General features: G+C 40.1%; 1 protein-coding gene and 1 long non-coding RNA gene across 3 annotated transcripts in view; one reads left to right on the plus strand and one right to left on the minus strand.

Annotated features, from left to right (window-relative positions):
• The window catches only part of fndc5b (fibronectin type III domain containing 5b), a 21,046-nt gene continuing 7,585 nt past the window's right edge, over positions 1-13,461 (minus strand). Inside the window, exons 4-7 of one of the 2 annotated variants that reach the window (XM_016677222.1) lie at positions 9,927-10,016; positions 5,721-5,911; positions 1,854-4,836; positions 1-1,795 (exon numbers count right to left, since the gene is read on the minus strand). In XM_016677222.1, the coding sequence (XP_016532708.1) occupies positions 5,772-5,911; positions 9,927-10,016 (230 nt within the window). In that variant the 3' untranslated portion in view covers positions 1-1,795; positions 1,854-4,836; positions 5,721-5,771. Of the gene's footprint in view, positions 4,837-5,720; positions 5,912-9,926; positions 10,017-13,461 lie in introns of both variants that reach the window. The other variant, XM_007563749.2, reaches the window with a different exon arrangement.
• The window catches only part of LOC107837549 (uncharacterized), an 18,583-nt gene continuing 16,006 nt past the window's right edge, over positions 10,885-13,461 (plus strand). The window contains exon 1 of the long non-coding RNA XR_001663566.1: positions 10,885-10,896. This is a non-coding gene — a long non-coding RNA (uncharacterized LOC107837549). The remainder of the gene's footprint in view (positions 10,897-13,461) is intronic.

Genomic DNA, 13,461 nt, shown 5'->3' on the forward strand with positions numbered 1-13,461 from the left:
AAAAGAAAAATTTGTGGCTGAGCACACCAGTCTGACTCTCCTTGCTCATCTTTTCACTCATGTTTCTGACTTTGCATTGTTGACTGTTGACCGCAGTACAAGACAGTGTGACGCGCTTATTTTGAACTAAGTATCCCTCTGCCGGAGAGAGGCTTTTAGGTCAAAATAGGTAGTGCGATTAATCGGCACATTAAACTTTTGATTAATCCCATGTGATAGGTCTAGTAGAATCTCAAACATTTTCGCGAAGGAAAGTCACTCAAAGTAATGCTAAACAGGCGCGCGCTTATGAGTAGTGAAAAACGGTCAATTCGGTTTTTATCCTCCATTGTTCCTCACTTGTTACCTGGTGAAGTGGCTGTTCCAGCCAGTCCAGGACGCCGAGGTGATAAACAAGTGGAGGAGCGAGGGGTAGGCGGCGGGCCGGGGCCCCAACAAGAGGGCGAAGAGCTCATGCGGAGCGGGAGACGGTTTCGGCTAACCTCGGAGAGTGGATGTAATGAGAATCAGGGCAGTGAGAGGGGAGAAACAAGAGAGAGGGGGAGAGCGGGGCGATGGATTAAGAATGAGGGTAAAATCATAAATGAAAGAATGAAGGAGGACGAGGACAGGAGATGGTTGTTGGGAGGGGCCGATGACGGTGGCAGGATAAGACGGCGTCGCCACAAAATGGCTGCTTTTCTCCCAGCGTAAGATGGCATTAAAATCCAGCCTGAATGTGTGAATGAATAAATCTGCACTGATGATTAGAGGACATCTCAACCAGCAGAGCACTGAGCCATGAACTCATTATCTCTAATAGAAAGAACCTCCGCTGACTTTAGTCTGGAGGTGTTTTTCTAACCATCTTTCAGAGTGAAGCCGGTGTTGTGCAGACAAAGCAGCTTAACCCAACAGGAAGCAAAGGAGAAGAAAATGAAGGTTTATCTTTAGCTGAGGAACTCTGTGGAAGTCCTTTGCTCATTTCTATGAAGGTGTTGATGGAGTTCCAACCAATTCAGTGTGAAGGTCAAACTTTCTCAAGAACTTGCAAGGGTTTCAAAAAATTTAGTAGGTCTTTTTTTGGATAATATTCTTATTTTAGCTTCAGAGAATTGAACTATTTCTACATTTTGTCAAAAACAGAGTCCTCTCTTGGCCCCAAATTTGTTAACAACCATAATAAGGATGTAGCTTAATTTTCTTTTTATTGCTTTAATCAATGCAGTTCTTCGACAGTTGGCTTTGGATGTTTTTACTCCTCTGACCGTCACTCTGACTGGGCCTGGCTCTCAACCTCAGCTTGAATTCATCCCAAAAGGCGTTCCTATAAGCTGAGGCCAGAGCAACATGGAGGCCGGTCGACTTCCTTCACACAAAACTCCTTCATGCCCATCTTTATGGACGTTGCTTTGTGCAGTGGAGCACGGTTAATTTGGAACAAGAGGCCCTCCTAAAACTCTTCCTGCAAGGTTGGAAGGGTGAAACTTTTCACAATGTCTTGGTGTGCCAGTAACTCACCCAGCCACAGACGGAGCGACACGAGTTGTGACCGCTCTGGAGTCCCATGGCGGCAGGAGAGAGAACGACTAATCATGCTCTTTCTGAGGTCAGCTGCTTTCACTGGCCTTTACTTCAGGGTATTAGCTTAAATGAGGCTAAGTGCAAATGCAATCTCCCCCTTAAGATTTGCTTTTGCTTCTAAAAAAATATTAAGATATTCTTCTTCCATTTTGTCTCATCATCCCCAAAAAATCTGAAGTTTGTGGTTGTAATGTCATAAAATTTGTATTAAAAAAATGAAGTGGTAGGAATGCTATTTTAACACACAATGAGTCTGTCACCATTAATCAGAACCTTTTTGGTGTATAAACACTACAAAAAAGCAACTTGTTCAACTTTCTTGTGGTCTAAAACATATTTAGTAGCTCCTTGCTGTTGCTTGGATTTTAAGGGTGTCTAAATGTAAAATAAAAGCAGAAGTGTTTCTTTTCACCTTTCACTTTAAATCAACTTCAGCCTGTCAGTTGATTAGCGTTGCCGTTTGCTTTTGACGCTGCAACAACAGCATGCTAAATCCTGCCTGAGCAGGTCAAGTGTAATAAAAGGATTAAAGCTTTTTATTATTATTTTTTAAACATCTCTAACAGGGGCCGCGGGGTGCTACGTTTCACTTTTCCTAAACAAGAAGTACGCAAATGTCCGCCAACTACGCTGGTCCGATAGAGGCAACAAATGTTGATCTGACATGGATTTATTGTAGCGTGTTACTCCGGGGAACTATTTTCAGTGGCACAACGATACTCATTTCATGCTCTACAGCAGAGAGATTGGAGAATAAACAAGAGTGGCCACATTTGTTGTTACATGACTTTTGTAACTTCATAACAGTCTGCTAACAACGGAGTTCTGAGACATGGAGGAACAGGCTAAAGTCAATATTTGATTAGAAATGTCAGCTGGTTTCATTTCTAGGTTATTTATTGTTTTTTTTATATTATAAAAGTGGCGTTGTGACTTGCTTCTCATGTGTTTTAAGCATGATAAAAAAAAACATTTGCGACACAGACTTTCACGGCCAACCAGTTATTTTGACACTCCTGGAACAGATGTGTAAAATACCATAAAAATCTCCCTTTCATCGCTACATTATGCTGAAACATGTAGAAAAAGCCTACCTTTAATTTCTCTACATTAGTGAAATTCATTTGGAGAAAAAGAATCTCATGTCAAAAACATAAATTTTTATCACAAAATATTTGCTGGCACATTCATTGCTTCCCCTGACAATTATCTGTACAATAAATGTAACCATTGCATAATTGGAATCTGTATTTAATGTCGATCAAAGTTTAAAGGAAAAGCGACCTGTAATGCTTTGGGAAACTTGGGGTGGGGAAGACATATTTAAAGTGGAAGACATACTTTCTTTTTTAAATAAAAGGATATTTAAATATTTCACTTTGCCCAATTTTATCTGGAAACGCTTCACCAGAATTCTTAATTTTTCTGTCAGATTATGCTACTGCAACAATAAGTGAAGGCATTTTAAGGCCAGTAAGTGGCTGACATTGTATATTGTACCATCAAGGAAGTTTAAATCTAGTTGTCTGTCTATCTAATTTACATCAAAAATATGTTTTTTTTTCTCATGTTTGTTAAAACTCTCACTAGGTTGTGACAGTACAGTGTGAGACAGACTTTATATCATTTGAATGAATACACAGCTCTGTCAAAAACAACCAGTCAGAGCCAGGAGGAGGGTCTTAGCGCTGTCAATCACCCTCCCGCTTTCTTTCTGCTACGCTACAGTTGGTTCACCACAATGAAGGCAGCCATGAATGCTAAAGCTAGTTAGCATGGCCACTGATGGCGATGATGGTGGATAAACAGTTGTCCTGTAGTGGTAAGTTGTTTCTTCATGTCTACCAAAATGTACACAAGGTTGACTGACAGCGCTAAGACCCTCCTCCTGGCTCTGATTGGTTGTTTTTAACTGAGACTGGAATTTTTTGGGGGACGGCTATAGTAGATTGATCTTTTCACAGATTATTTGCCTCATATTATATATATAAGGACATTTATGAGGACATAGTGACAGTTTTAACAGGTATGTAATTTTAAAAATATATATGTATAAAGTTACATACCCCAGTTTTAAGGATGAAGTTCCTGAATGTCAGACTTTTGTCCCGTTTCATGTTGTGTTCTCCTACTGAGAGTGTACCAGAGGCTCACATTCAGTGACAGATCTGGGTCCAGCGCAGGACTGAGTGTGTCCTCTTATGGCCTTCACTTCCTGGCATCCCCGTTGGTCTTCGGCCAAACCGCACGGGGAAACGCGGCCAAATTCTACATCGCATTAGAGGATAATGCCCCATCCACATTCCCTGCTCGTCCTGCTGCAGACCACAAACAGCATATGGTGCTGAATATGCAGCGATGAACGACGATACACAAACCCGCTGCGGCATCTTTCTAAAAGTTGGCACGGCGCACGGGGCCCAGTAGTTTTACAGCCCGAAGTGACAATAAGTCAGAAGTGGGTGACGCACTTCTTGTCAATCCTTGAACTCTCCGTGAATCAGAGCCGTACTCAGTCATCACCTCGCCGGAAAAATATAGGTGGGGGTAATAAGCCTGTCAGACGTGATCTGCTGGGCTGATGGGAGAGTTTAAAGTTCCGTTTAGTGAGGCGAAGGAACAGATGCATCATTTAAACTGACGGTAACGAGAGAGAGGAAAGCTGGAGACGACACTCGTCATGCAATACTCGTGACCCAAAGAGAAAACTCAGACTGCAATCAGCGTTGGGACTGTAGAGGGGTTCAAGAAGCAATCACAGTAAGAGGAGCACCAAACGGCAATGTGCTTATTAGAGCCACACCAACACAGAGAGACAAGGAGAGAGATGAGCAGGAACAAAGACAGAAAGGAACCAAAGCAGATGGACCAACAGAAAACATGAGCGCTAGTCATAGCTGTGTGCTGGCTGACACCTGGACCAGCCGATCTCCAGTTCCCGCCACCTTGGAGCTGGCGTCCACATGTTGAGTTTGACATTCATGTTCGACAATCAACACTCCCAGGGTGGAGGGGTCAGAGGGGATTCCATGCCACCGACGAAGAGTAACAAAACCGTATGAATCGGGCAGCTCTGGCCAAGAGTCCGCCGTGTATCAGCAGGAGGGAGGCGACAGTCCGCCGTTTCCGGTTCAGCTGGTTGTAGCCTTTGATTCTGCACATTTGCAGAACTCGCTCCTTTGTGTCAAGAAGATTTGTTTATTGGTTTGATCTATTCGTCAATGGTTTTTTTTTTGTCTTTTTCTGAGAATGGCTTTCTGTTGGTCTCAGGGTCTGGAAGAAACACAGTTATAAACTTTAGCATAAAAAAAACAAAAAATATATAAGAAATAGTTAAGTGCTTCAATCAATTACATTTTTTTGTCATATTAATCACACTCTAGCATCGTGATTAATTGCAATTAATCACGATGCTTAAGTTTGCAAGCTTGAAATGTAAAAATGTGAAACATTTTACATTTTGCTTTTTAAATTAATTGCATTCGTTAACACTTTGGCAGCCCTACAGTCATTCTAAATATCACAAATGATCTCTGCTGTTTTGTGATTGTTTCTGAACGCGATCGTCCCGAGTGTTCTCATTTAAGACTTAGCTACAGTTTCTCCCACACTTCGGATTTGTTTGATTGGAGAAACTTAACTTTGTTTGCAGGCATCACATTGCACAACAGCAGCTCAAATATGATATCAGAAAATCTTGCCGTGGGAGTAATATTGGTACATATTGCTATGACAATATCAGGTTTGATATTGCTATGACGATATAACGTGATATATTGCGCAGCCCTATTTTAAATGGTTAACCAAAATTAATATTACAGCTAAGGCATGAGCGATATGGCTGAAAAACTTATCACGATAACCATGTCATATCAATCGATATCAGTGATTATTGATTAGTTTTTGTTTTAAAATATCCAAGATACTGTGAAACTGGAGACAAACAATGTACCCTTAATTATGACAATATATGTGGACGATAATGTTGAGAAGTCCTATAAACATTTAGCCTCAACTTCTAAAGGAAAGGGGTTGGCAAATTGTCCAAAACTGAACCTCCCAGTTAGTTTTATCAGTTACAACAGATAAAGATAAACATGAAAGCAAAGCCAACAGTTTGTTACAATATGACACAAGAGTCTGTGCGTATTCCTCACCCGTCCTGAGGTCTTAGGTTGGTTATTGCAGAAGGCGACAGAAGGTTGGTCCTAGACGTTGCTGCGCAGTAACCCCCCTTGTGGGTGCTCAGGTGTACTGCACTCTGAGGAGTTCTTGGCTTTGTCCTTGTTGTTGTTGGGCTCATTGTCTTTGATGATGTCATACTGACGACAAAACAAGGCGATCACCCCTGAGGGACAACAGGGTAGAGATTATTAAGTAACTGATTGTTTATGTCTCGAAATAAAATCTCTCTCTCTTTATGATGATTGTGTAAAAAAATACAGAAAACTAACAAAGTTTGCATCATCTTGGAGTGTGTGGGCGGTGAAGGGATAGTTCAAGACTTTTTATTTGGTTTCCCTTAAGAGGTTATGATGGATCAATATTAGATGTTTCATATGTGAAGCTCATTGTTGTATAGGCCAGAATAATATGGCAGTCAATGTAAATAGCTACCAACCTAAAGCCAGGCCATTCAAACATTTTTAAAACAGTCTTACAAGATCCGCTAGGAACATTTGTGAGTCTCGACTCTAAACTGGCTAAGATACTTAGAAAGAAGATTCAAATCCCACTTCTGACACCACCGTTACACTCAGAGATGTGATGTGGAAGGAAAAAGTCACCAAACTTGACTGTACAGAAAATAAAGCTCATTTATTAAACCTCCAGCAGAGTTCAAAATGGCAGCCATCCCATCAGTCTTCTTGCTACATCCAGTAGTCCACCCATATACTGGTTATTCCTGCCTTCTCAATTTACCCCAGCCAATCAAACCCCAGCTCTTATCACTGCTCCTTCTATAAAAGAGCTGGGTTTGAGGCGGGCCTTAGTGGGGTCCCAAGAAGGACACACCCACAAGGTAACAAACGTTTCACACACATAAAGGTTCATTTACACATTCTAGAGTTCAAAACATTAAAGAAAAACTTGTCACTTCTTAACACATGCACCACCTTTCATTCAAGCTTAAATTCAAGTTTATCTGTATAACACATTTCAGCAAAAAGGCAGCTCAATCATCCTAAGAACATCATACGGTCACCAATTGTGAAACAAGCAATAAATAATGACATTTAGTCATACGCCATCATCAAAATCAACGCTAGTCCTTTAAACCTAGAAATGTTCTTCAGCTGATAGAAGGCTGACTTTGTAACTGTCTTTATGTGACTCTGAAGGTTCAGGTCCTTCACTACAGCCAGATTTTGGGTCTTATCTCTGGTTTCTAGCTGTAATGACTGAAGCGTTAAACTGAAATGCTTGGATTGCAGCTCAACATATCCGATTCCAGCCAGGTGTTTACATTCATTTTCAGCCTTTCAGGATCCATTTGAACAGTTCTTTTTGTGGGCTGGGATGAACACCCAACAGATAACGTTCGAGAACAAGAACTGTGTGCTGCAGGTTTGAATTTGTGGATCTTCTCCTACCCAAGCAAGGTTTAATTTATACATACTTGCAGAGATATATTTGGTTAAATGTCTCTTAGCAAGATTCAAAGGAACTTCATGCTTTGGTCGTCATTAACAAGGTCCAAAAGTAATTCTGCCTGGATATTGACCACTGTTCTAATGAAAAATGGTAAATCTAATTTAAATTGGTTCTTTTTCTGGAACAGACCCAAATGGGTAACGTTAGCCAGTCTTATCCAATACCAAACCACTTTCTATGTGCATTTGGAATCATTGTCCTGTTAATTCTCTTGCGCAGACAGAGCGACGTGGCTCCCGACATGTCGATAGAGCCGATCCGAACGAACTGAGACACGAACAGCAGATGGAGTCGAAGGGGGGGTGAGGATGTGAATCTGGACGCCGAGACACGACGCAGGAGCTGTCGATGTGGGGAGCAGATAGAGAACAAGCTTGCAGGAATGAGAAAGGGAATAATTCATGATGGTAGAAGAGTGTGCGATGGGATGAATCCGAGCCCAAACATGGCTCGGTATTTCTGCTTATGTCAGCCTCGGCAGATCTAATCATTGCGGTACCAAGGGGTAAGATGGGATATCTCCCTGTGATATCCTCCAGCATGCCCCACAGGCCCAATTAAGAGCTGAAAAACACAATTCGCCTCCTTGGCTTTAAGTTTTTTTTTTTTTTCTACCATCATGTGCTGCTCAGGTTTTTCTCCACTACTTTTTTTTTTTTTTACTCTCTTTGAATTTTCCTTAGTTTTTCCCTTGTCATCTCAGTCCCTGCTACCAGTAATTGGGCCCATACCAACCCCTCCATGGAATGTATAGAGACCATATATATCTTGTTACACTTAGTGGAGTAAGATCAGAGACTTATCGTATGGTAGTAAATGTGCATCTTGCCACTCAAATGTGAATATTTCCACAACAGGAAGAAGAGTAGTTTTCTGTGGAGTGAATTATCACTTTAGTACTTGTGGAAAGAGAGGCGCTAAGCCTTTAGGAGTCTTTTAATTTGCACAAATACAAAATCCTATCAAGTATTTTTGGTCAAGTTTCTAGAGCAAATATCTTAGTACACCTGAAATAAGACAAAACAAGCTTACAAGTAACTTTTCAGAAAGGTATAGGAGCTTATTTGAAGTCAGTAACTACTTAACTTTTTTATTTATTTATTTTTTAAGTACCAAGTCCACTAGCAGATTATTTTACTTCTGACTAGTACGTTATCATCAGTATTAAGTAATTGTTGACTTAGAAGAAGCTCCTATACCTTTCTGAAAAGTTACTTGTGAGCTTGTTTTGTCTTATTTCAAGTGAGCTAAGATTGTGTTTCCCTTAAAGAAGAGGCTTAAACCACAAGAGCTGGTCGAGAATCTAAACCTCCAGCTGAAGCGGCAGATTGCTTAATGAGACTTCAGAGAGAAGAAACGCAAAATGAAGAAACAGAAAGAGGAAACAGAGCAAAATAAGATGCAAGCTGTATTATCTAATCTCATTAGGAGGTTTTGGATATTAGTTTTTCATATAGTACAACTGTAATAAGGATTAATAGATCAAAACATAGGAGCTGAAGATGGCAGTGTTACAAGGGAGATTGTTCTTTACTGCCAAAGCCAAAGTTCCTTTGATAACCGAAAAGGAAATCTATATTTTATTCATTTGTCCAGCAGAATTTATTTCTATCCTCTAAAACTTTCCAACTGCCCCGTCATAAACATCCATACATTTGATACGAAGTCTTCTTTTATGAGCTTTTCATTTTTATGTTTGTTGTTGAGAGTAAAGGTGCGTCTCCAAGGATTTATTGTACTTATCAGGCTAAATAAAATAATTTCTATGCCTTTAATCTGTTTCTCATGTATTTTTAAATAACACTTGGCCACCTTTCTCAGAAGTGGCAACAATACAAAGAATATTTTTATCATTTTCAAATCCAGACATAATATTTAGCAAATCAGATTTAGAACTAGAATCATAAAAGAGCTGCATAAGACACAAAACGATGTACAAACTTCAGATCAATTCTAACTTTTGAAACTCACAAATTTCCTTTGTGTTTTCTGGAACGTTTCTGAGATCAATCTCCAAATTTGTGAGTGTTTTTTTTTTCTAATAAATTTTAGACTTTCCAAACTCAGAAAGTTTGGAACTTTCTGAGTTCTGGCCTGAGATCTCAGAATCTGGCCTGAGATTCTGAGATCAATCTCCGCTGGCCTGAGATTGATCTCAGAAAATTTCTGAGATTAATCTCCAAATTTTTTATTTTTTTTTCTAAGAAATTTTAGACTTTCTAACCTCAACCATTTCCTTGTTTTTTCTAGAGAGCTTCTGAGATCAATCTTGACATTTCTGACTTTTTTCTAGCCAATTTCCAATTTTTCAAACTGACAAATTTCCATATTTTTTTAAAGTAAAAAAATTCTATCAATAATTGCCCTAACATACCATCGCAGACAATAGATTAACACTGACAGGTCATATTTTTAGGTAATAGGTAGGTAGCAAGAGATCCAATCAACTGAACTTTTTGGATCATAAATAGGAATCCAAAAACTTCTAACGACTTTTAGGAAACTTGAATGTTGTCTAAAATAACCCGGAGTCTCCCCACTTTGGCCTAAAAGCCTTGCGGGGAGATATTCCTCATGGAAATATGGCACCTGAAGCTGAATGTTTGTCCCCAAGTAGGAACTCCATCAGAGAGCTTATTTACTCTGCAGGTAGTGGCGTCCTGGAAGGTGCCTGATGATAAATGACCAATAATACAGAAGAACATTACCTGCCCACATGACGAGCACCACAACAATGATGATGAGCTCTCCGGCCCTCAGCTGGGCAGCCTGACCAACCTCCTCCATCGTCACCTCGTCTGCAGAGAGAACACACACACATGCACACACTCATAGAGTCAACAAAGGCAAGGTGGAAGACACTGTAATTCATCAGCGGGAGGGGCAGAGAATGCAAAAAAAATAAAAAAAATAAAAAATCCCCATCACTCGTAAACTCTGTGGGGAAAGATAAAAGAATCAAAGACGGGTGACGTGAGGAAAGAGATGCAGGCTGGTGTGAATTCTTCACCCTGCTCTGTGTAATTAAAGCTAAGTGAGAGCAGCCGTCTGCAGGGACAAAAGGAGCCCAGACCCCCACCCAATCAGTCACCGGGCTTTCCCTCGCTGACAGCGCTCTGGCCACTGCAGCGTAACACCAATCACAGCCGTAAAGGTTGGAACACACTCTGAATTACAGCCTCTCGCTCTCCGCTGCCATCAGAGCCATCCTGCCTCTGCGTGCCAGCCGTACAAAGCAAACACAACACATTTCACCGCCTTTCTGCTGGCCGTTTTTGGTTTTAATCGCCAGCCAGTGTGTTAGTGGCAAAGTTGCTGTATTATATGATAGTGGAAATTAGATGTTGCTTCCAGTGCACATTTGACTTTTCTGAATCAATGGTTACAGTATCCTGTATCTGGTGCAGGCAGAAAATTGGACAGGCTGGAAAAACAATAGGAGCAAAAATTGAAGAAGGGAAAAGAAGAAGATGGGATGGGGAAAGCACAGACTGGGTGAAGGAAGCTGGTCTTAAAGGTCAACTGTAAAGTCAACATTCCCTCATGTAAGAGCCAATACATATGTTATATTTAGCTGCATTAATTAAATAATATGGCTGTCATAATGCAAGAGCTCACAAGAACAAAACAATACTGAAAATAGAAAATTAAGATCCAACTTTTAAAAAAAATTAACTGGTCACAAGTAATTGACCAGTTAGATGAAATTAGATGAATGAAGTTCATCTAACTTAATTTATTTACGTTTGTTTAGCTCGATAACTTCAGAAATTAACTTTGGTAAACTTAATTAAATTACGTGTGGCGAAAGAAATTCTGTTGTCAGTGAAGATGGAATCCTTACCATTTACTAAATTCATTGTTTTAATTTTACAAATAAAACAAAGATTTTGCAGTATATTAAAAGGTCTGTATTCACTGCAGAAAAATACAACCCAGGTTTGGCTTTAGCTGCTGAACGCCCACATAAGTATTTTTTTCCTGGTTATTTTTGTTGTTTCACATATAGAATAAAGATTAAGTGATTAGCTGTGTTTTCATTCATATTCTGTGTCATTTATTTACAATTGGTGTGTTTTCACAAATGGAAGGCAGGTTTAATATTTAACAATTTGTAATCAGTAAAATAAATTTGTTCACGTTTCAAAAATGTCAATGTACCAATAGTGAGCTTCGGACAGGAATCCAGTTAGCAGCTGCTGCCAGCTAGCTAGCTAGCTGCAATTACATTTCCCTCTCGTGTTTACAAATTGTCATTTATTTTGTCACAATGTAGTTATTTATTTTACCAACTAGGAAGATAAAATACTGCCACGCAAATTATTTAATGGTAGAGAGCACTTATTTTTCTGTGCTAATTGAACTTAAGCTAGCTCCAGCTGGAAAGTGCTAGCTCCTACAGACTTTGTCTAAATTCCAAATACAGTTGAATGCCACCTTGTCTAACTAAAATTATTCTAACTCCAAATTATTCACAGATTTTTTTTTTATTTTTTTTGTGTGTAGCATAATATACCTGAAAGAAAATACAGCAAAGAGCGCACAATGCTACTTGCTACTATTGGATGTCGCAAAGCAGCCAAAGCAACCATTGGTATCGGTGCTGATTGATCCACAAGAGTGGAGTAAAGGACGACTGTGGATGTTAACTTCTGCATATTTATTGTTTGAACTAGTAAAATAAGCAGCTGTAAGCGTTTTTAGAGGGTGTCTGAAGTATTTGTGGATTTTAGCTATTTGGTTTCTTGTCCAACCTCTGCAAACACCAGAGGTCAACAACAGTGTCATGAATATTGTCATAATTTGTACCATGAGATGTCATGGAAACTGGATTAAGCGGCACAAATTTTTGGATGTTAAGCGTTTCAAAATGCCAGAGATGACAATCTGACGTCGCTGATAAAGAACTGCACTGAACCTACGTGGTTTCTTCATACCACATGACCATTGCTGTGTAAGCAGGTGAACCCCGTTGCTCTAAAAGCTAAATGTTTGTTTTCGTTCCAGGTCCAGCGCGAGTCGTGGTCGCCTTTAGGGGAGAGATGCCGTTCCATGAAGGCCTTTGTGACACACCATCTTTGTCTGGGTGAGTTCAGGATTTTGTTCTTCATACATCTCTGCTCTGCCTGGCTGTCAAGATCACCGTTACCATAGCGATCCCTCTAAGCTTTAACTGCAGCCCGAGGCCTGACAGAAAGAGTGGAAGATTTATGCACTTTAATAAGCTGAATGTGAAATAATTACATACTCCTGTCTGTGAGGGCTTGGCATGATTACATTAAATATGGTCGCTTTCTTTGTTGACAAGCTCTTAATTTGTCAGTTTGGTTTACTTTCAGTAACATAACCCTGTCAAACAGGTCAAAACACTGGAAAACAAACCATCTCATATCCAGAATTGTTTGGCCATATTTAAATATCACTTGCAAAGAAAAGGAGAAGCAGAACCTACAAGAAGAAGACAGACACTAATTAAAGTTTCAATAGGTCCAACAGTATGGAGGCTTGTAAAATGTGACTGCCGGGAAAGACTATCACAAAACCTCCAACGATTTAGCTCAACACACCAGGAACACCTGCAGTATTTTCTCCATCCTAGCGATAGGCAGCTTAGAAAGATAAGCAAACCATCTGACAGAAACCCAGCGACGAGCGGCGTGTCGGTCCGCACCGCGGCTACAAATGCAGAGTTTTGTCAGGCTGATTAATACCCGCTTAGAGGGGGAGGAGAGCAGTAATGGCCGGGAGATTTAATCAGGACAGCTAATGAATGCTTCCACCAACACCGACCAGATTCATCCATCAAAGTCAGAACTCGGCAACAGTTGAGACAAATTATGCCTCTAAATATGTGTCACATGACCAGATGTTTGGCGGCTTGAGAAAGTATTCACACCCCTTAAAATGTTGCTGTATGACCAAAAACTTCTTAAGATTTCATTTGATTCATTCAGGGCATCTGCAGGTTTCAGGGAGTCAAATTTAAGAGTTTTAAAGAGCTTTTTAATGACACAGGGAGTAAAATTTAAGGCCAAAAAAACTATGGAGAAACCATAGAGCCAAACTTAAAAAGCTTTTTTTCCTTACAGAATGCATCTGGCCTCATATAGGTTGGCAACAGAAGTGAGCCAGTGGTAAAAACGAACATCGTCCAGCCGATAGCAATACATTTGAAGTTGCCCATGATAGGTACAGAAAAGCTAGTTTGCTACAAGCAAGGGTATGTTAGCAGCTGTACGTTAG

Source organism: Poecilia formosa, unplaced genomic scaffold (genome assembly GCF_000485575.1).
Source record: "Poecilia formosa unplaced genomic scaffold, Poecilia_formosa-5.1.2 Scaffold150, whole genome shotgun sequence".
Classification (NCBI taxonomy): Eukaryota; Metazoa; Chordata; class Actinopteri; order Cyprinodontiformes; family Poeciliidae; genus Poecilia; species Poecilia formosa.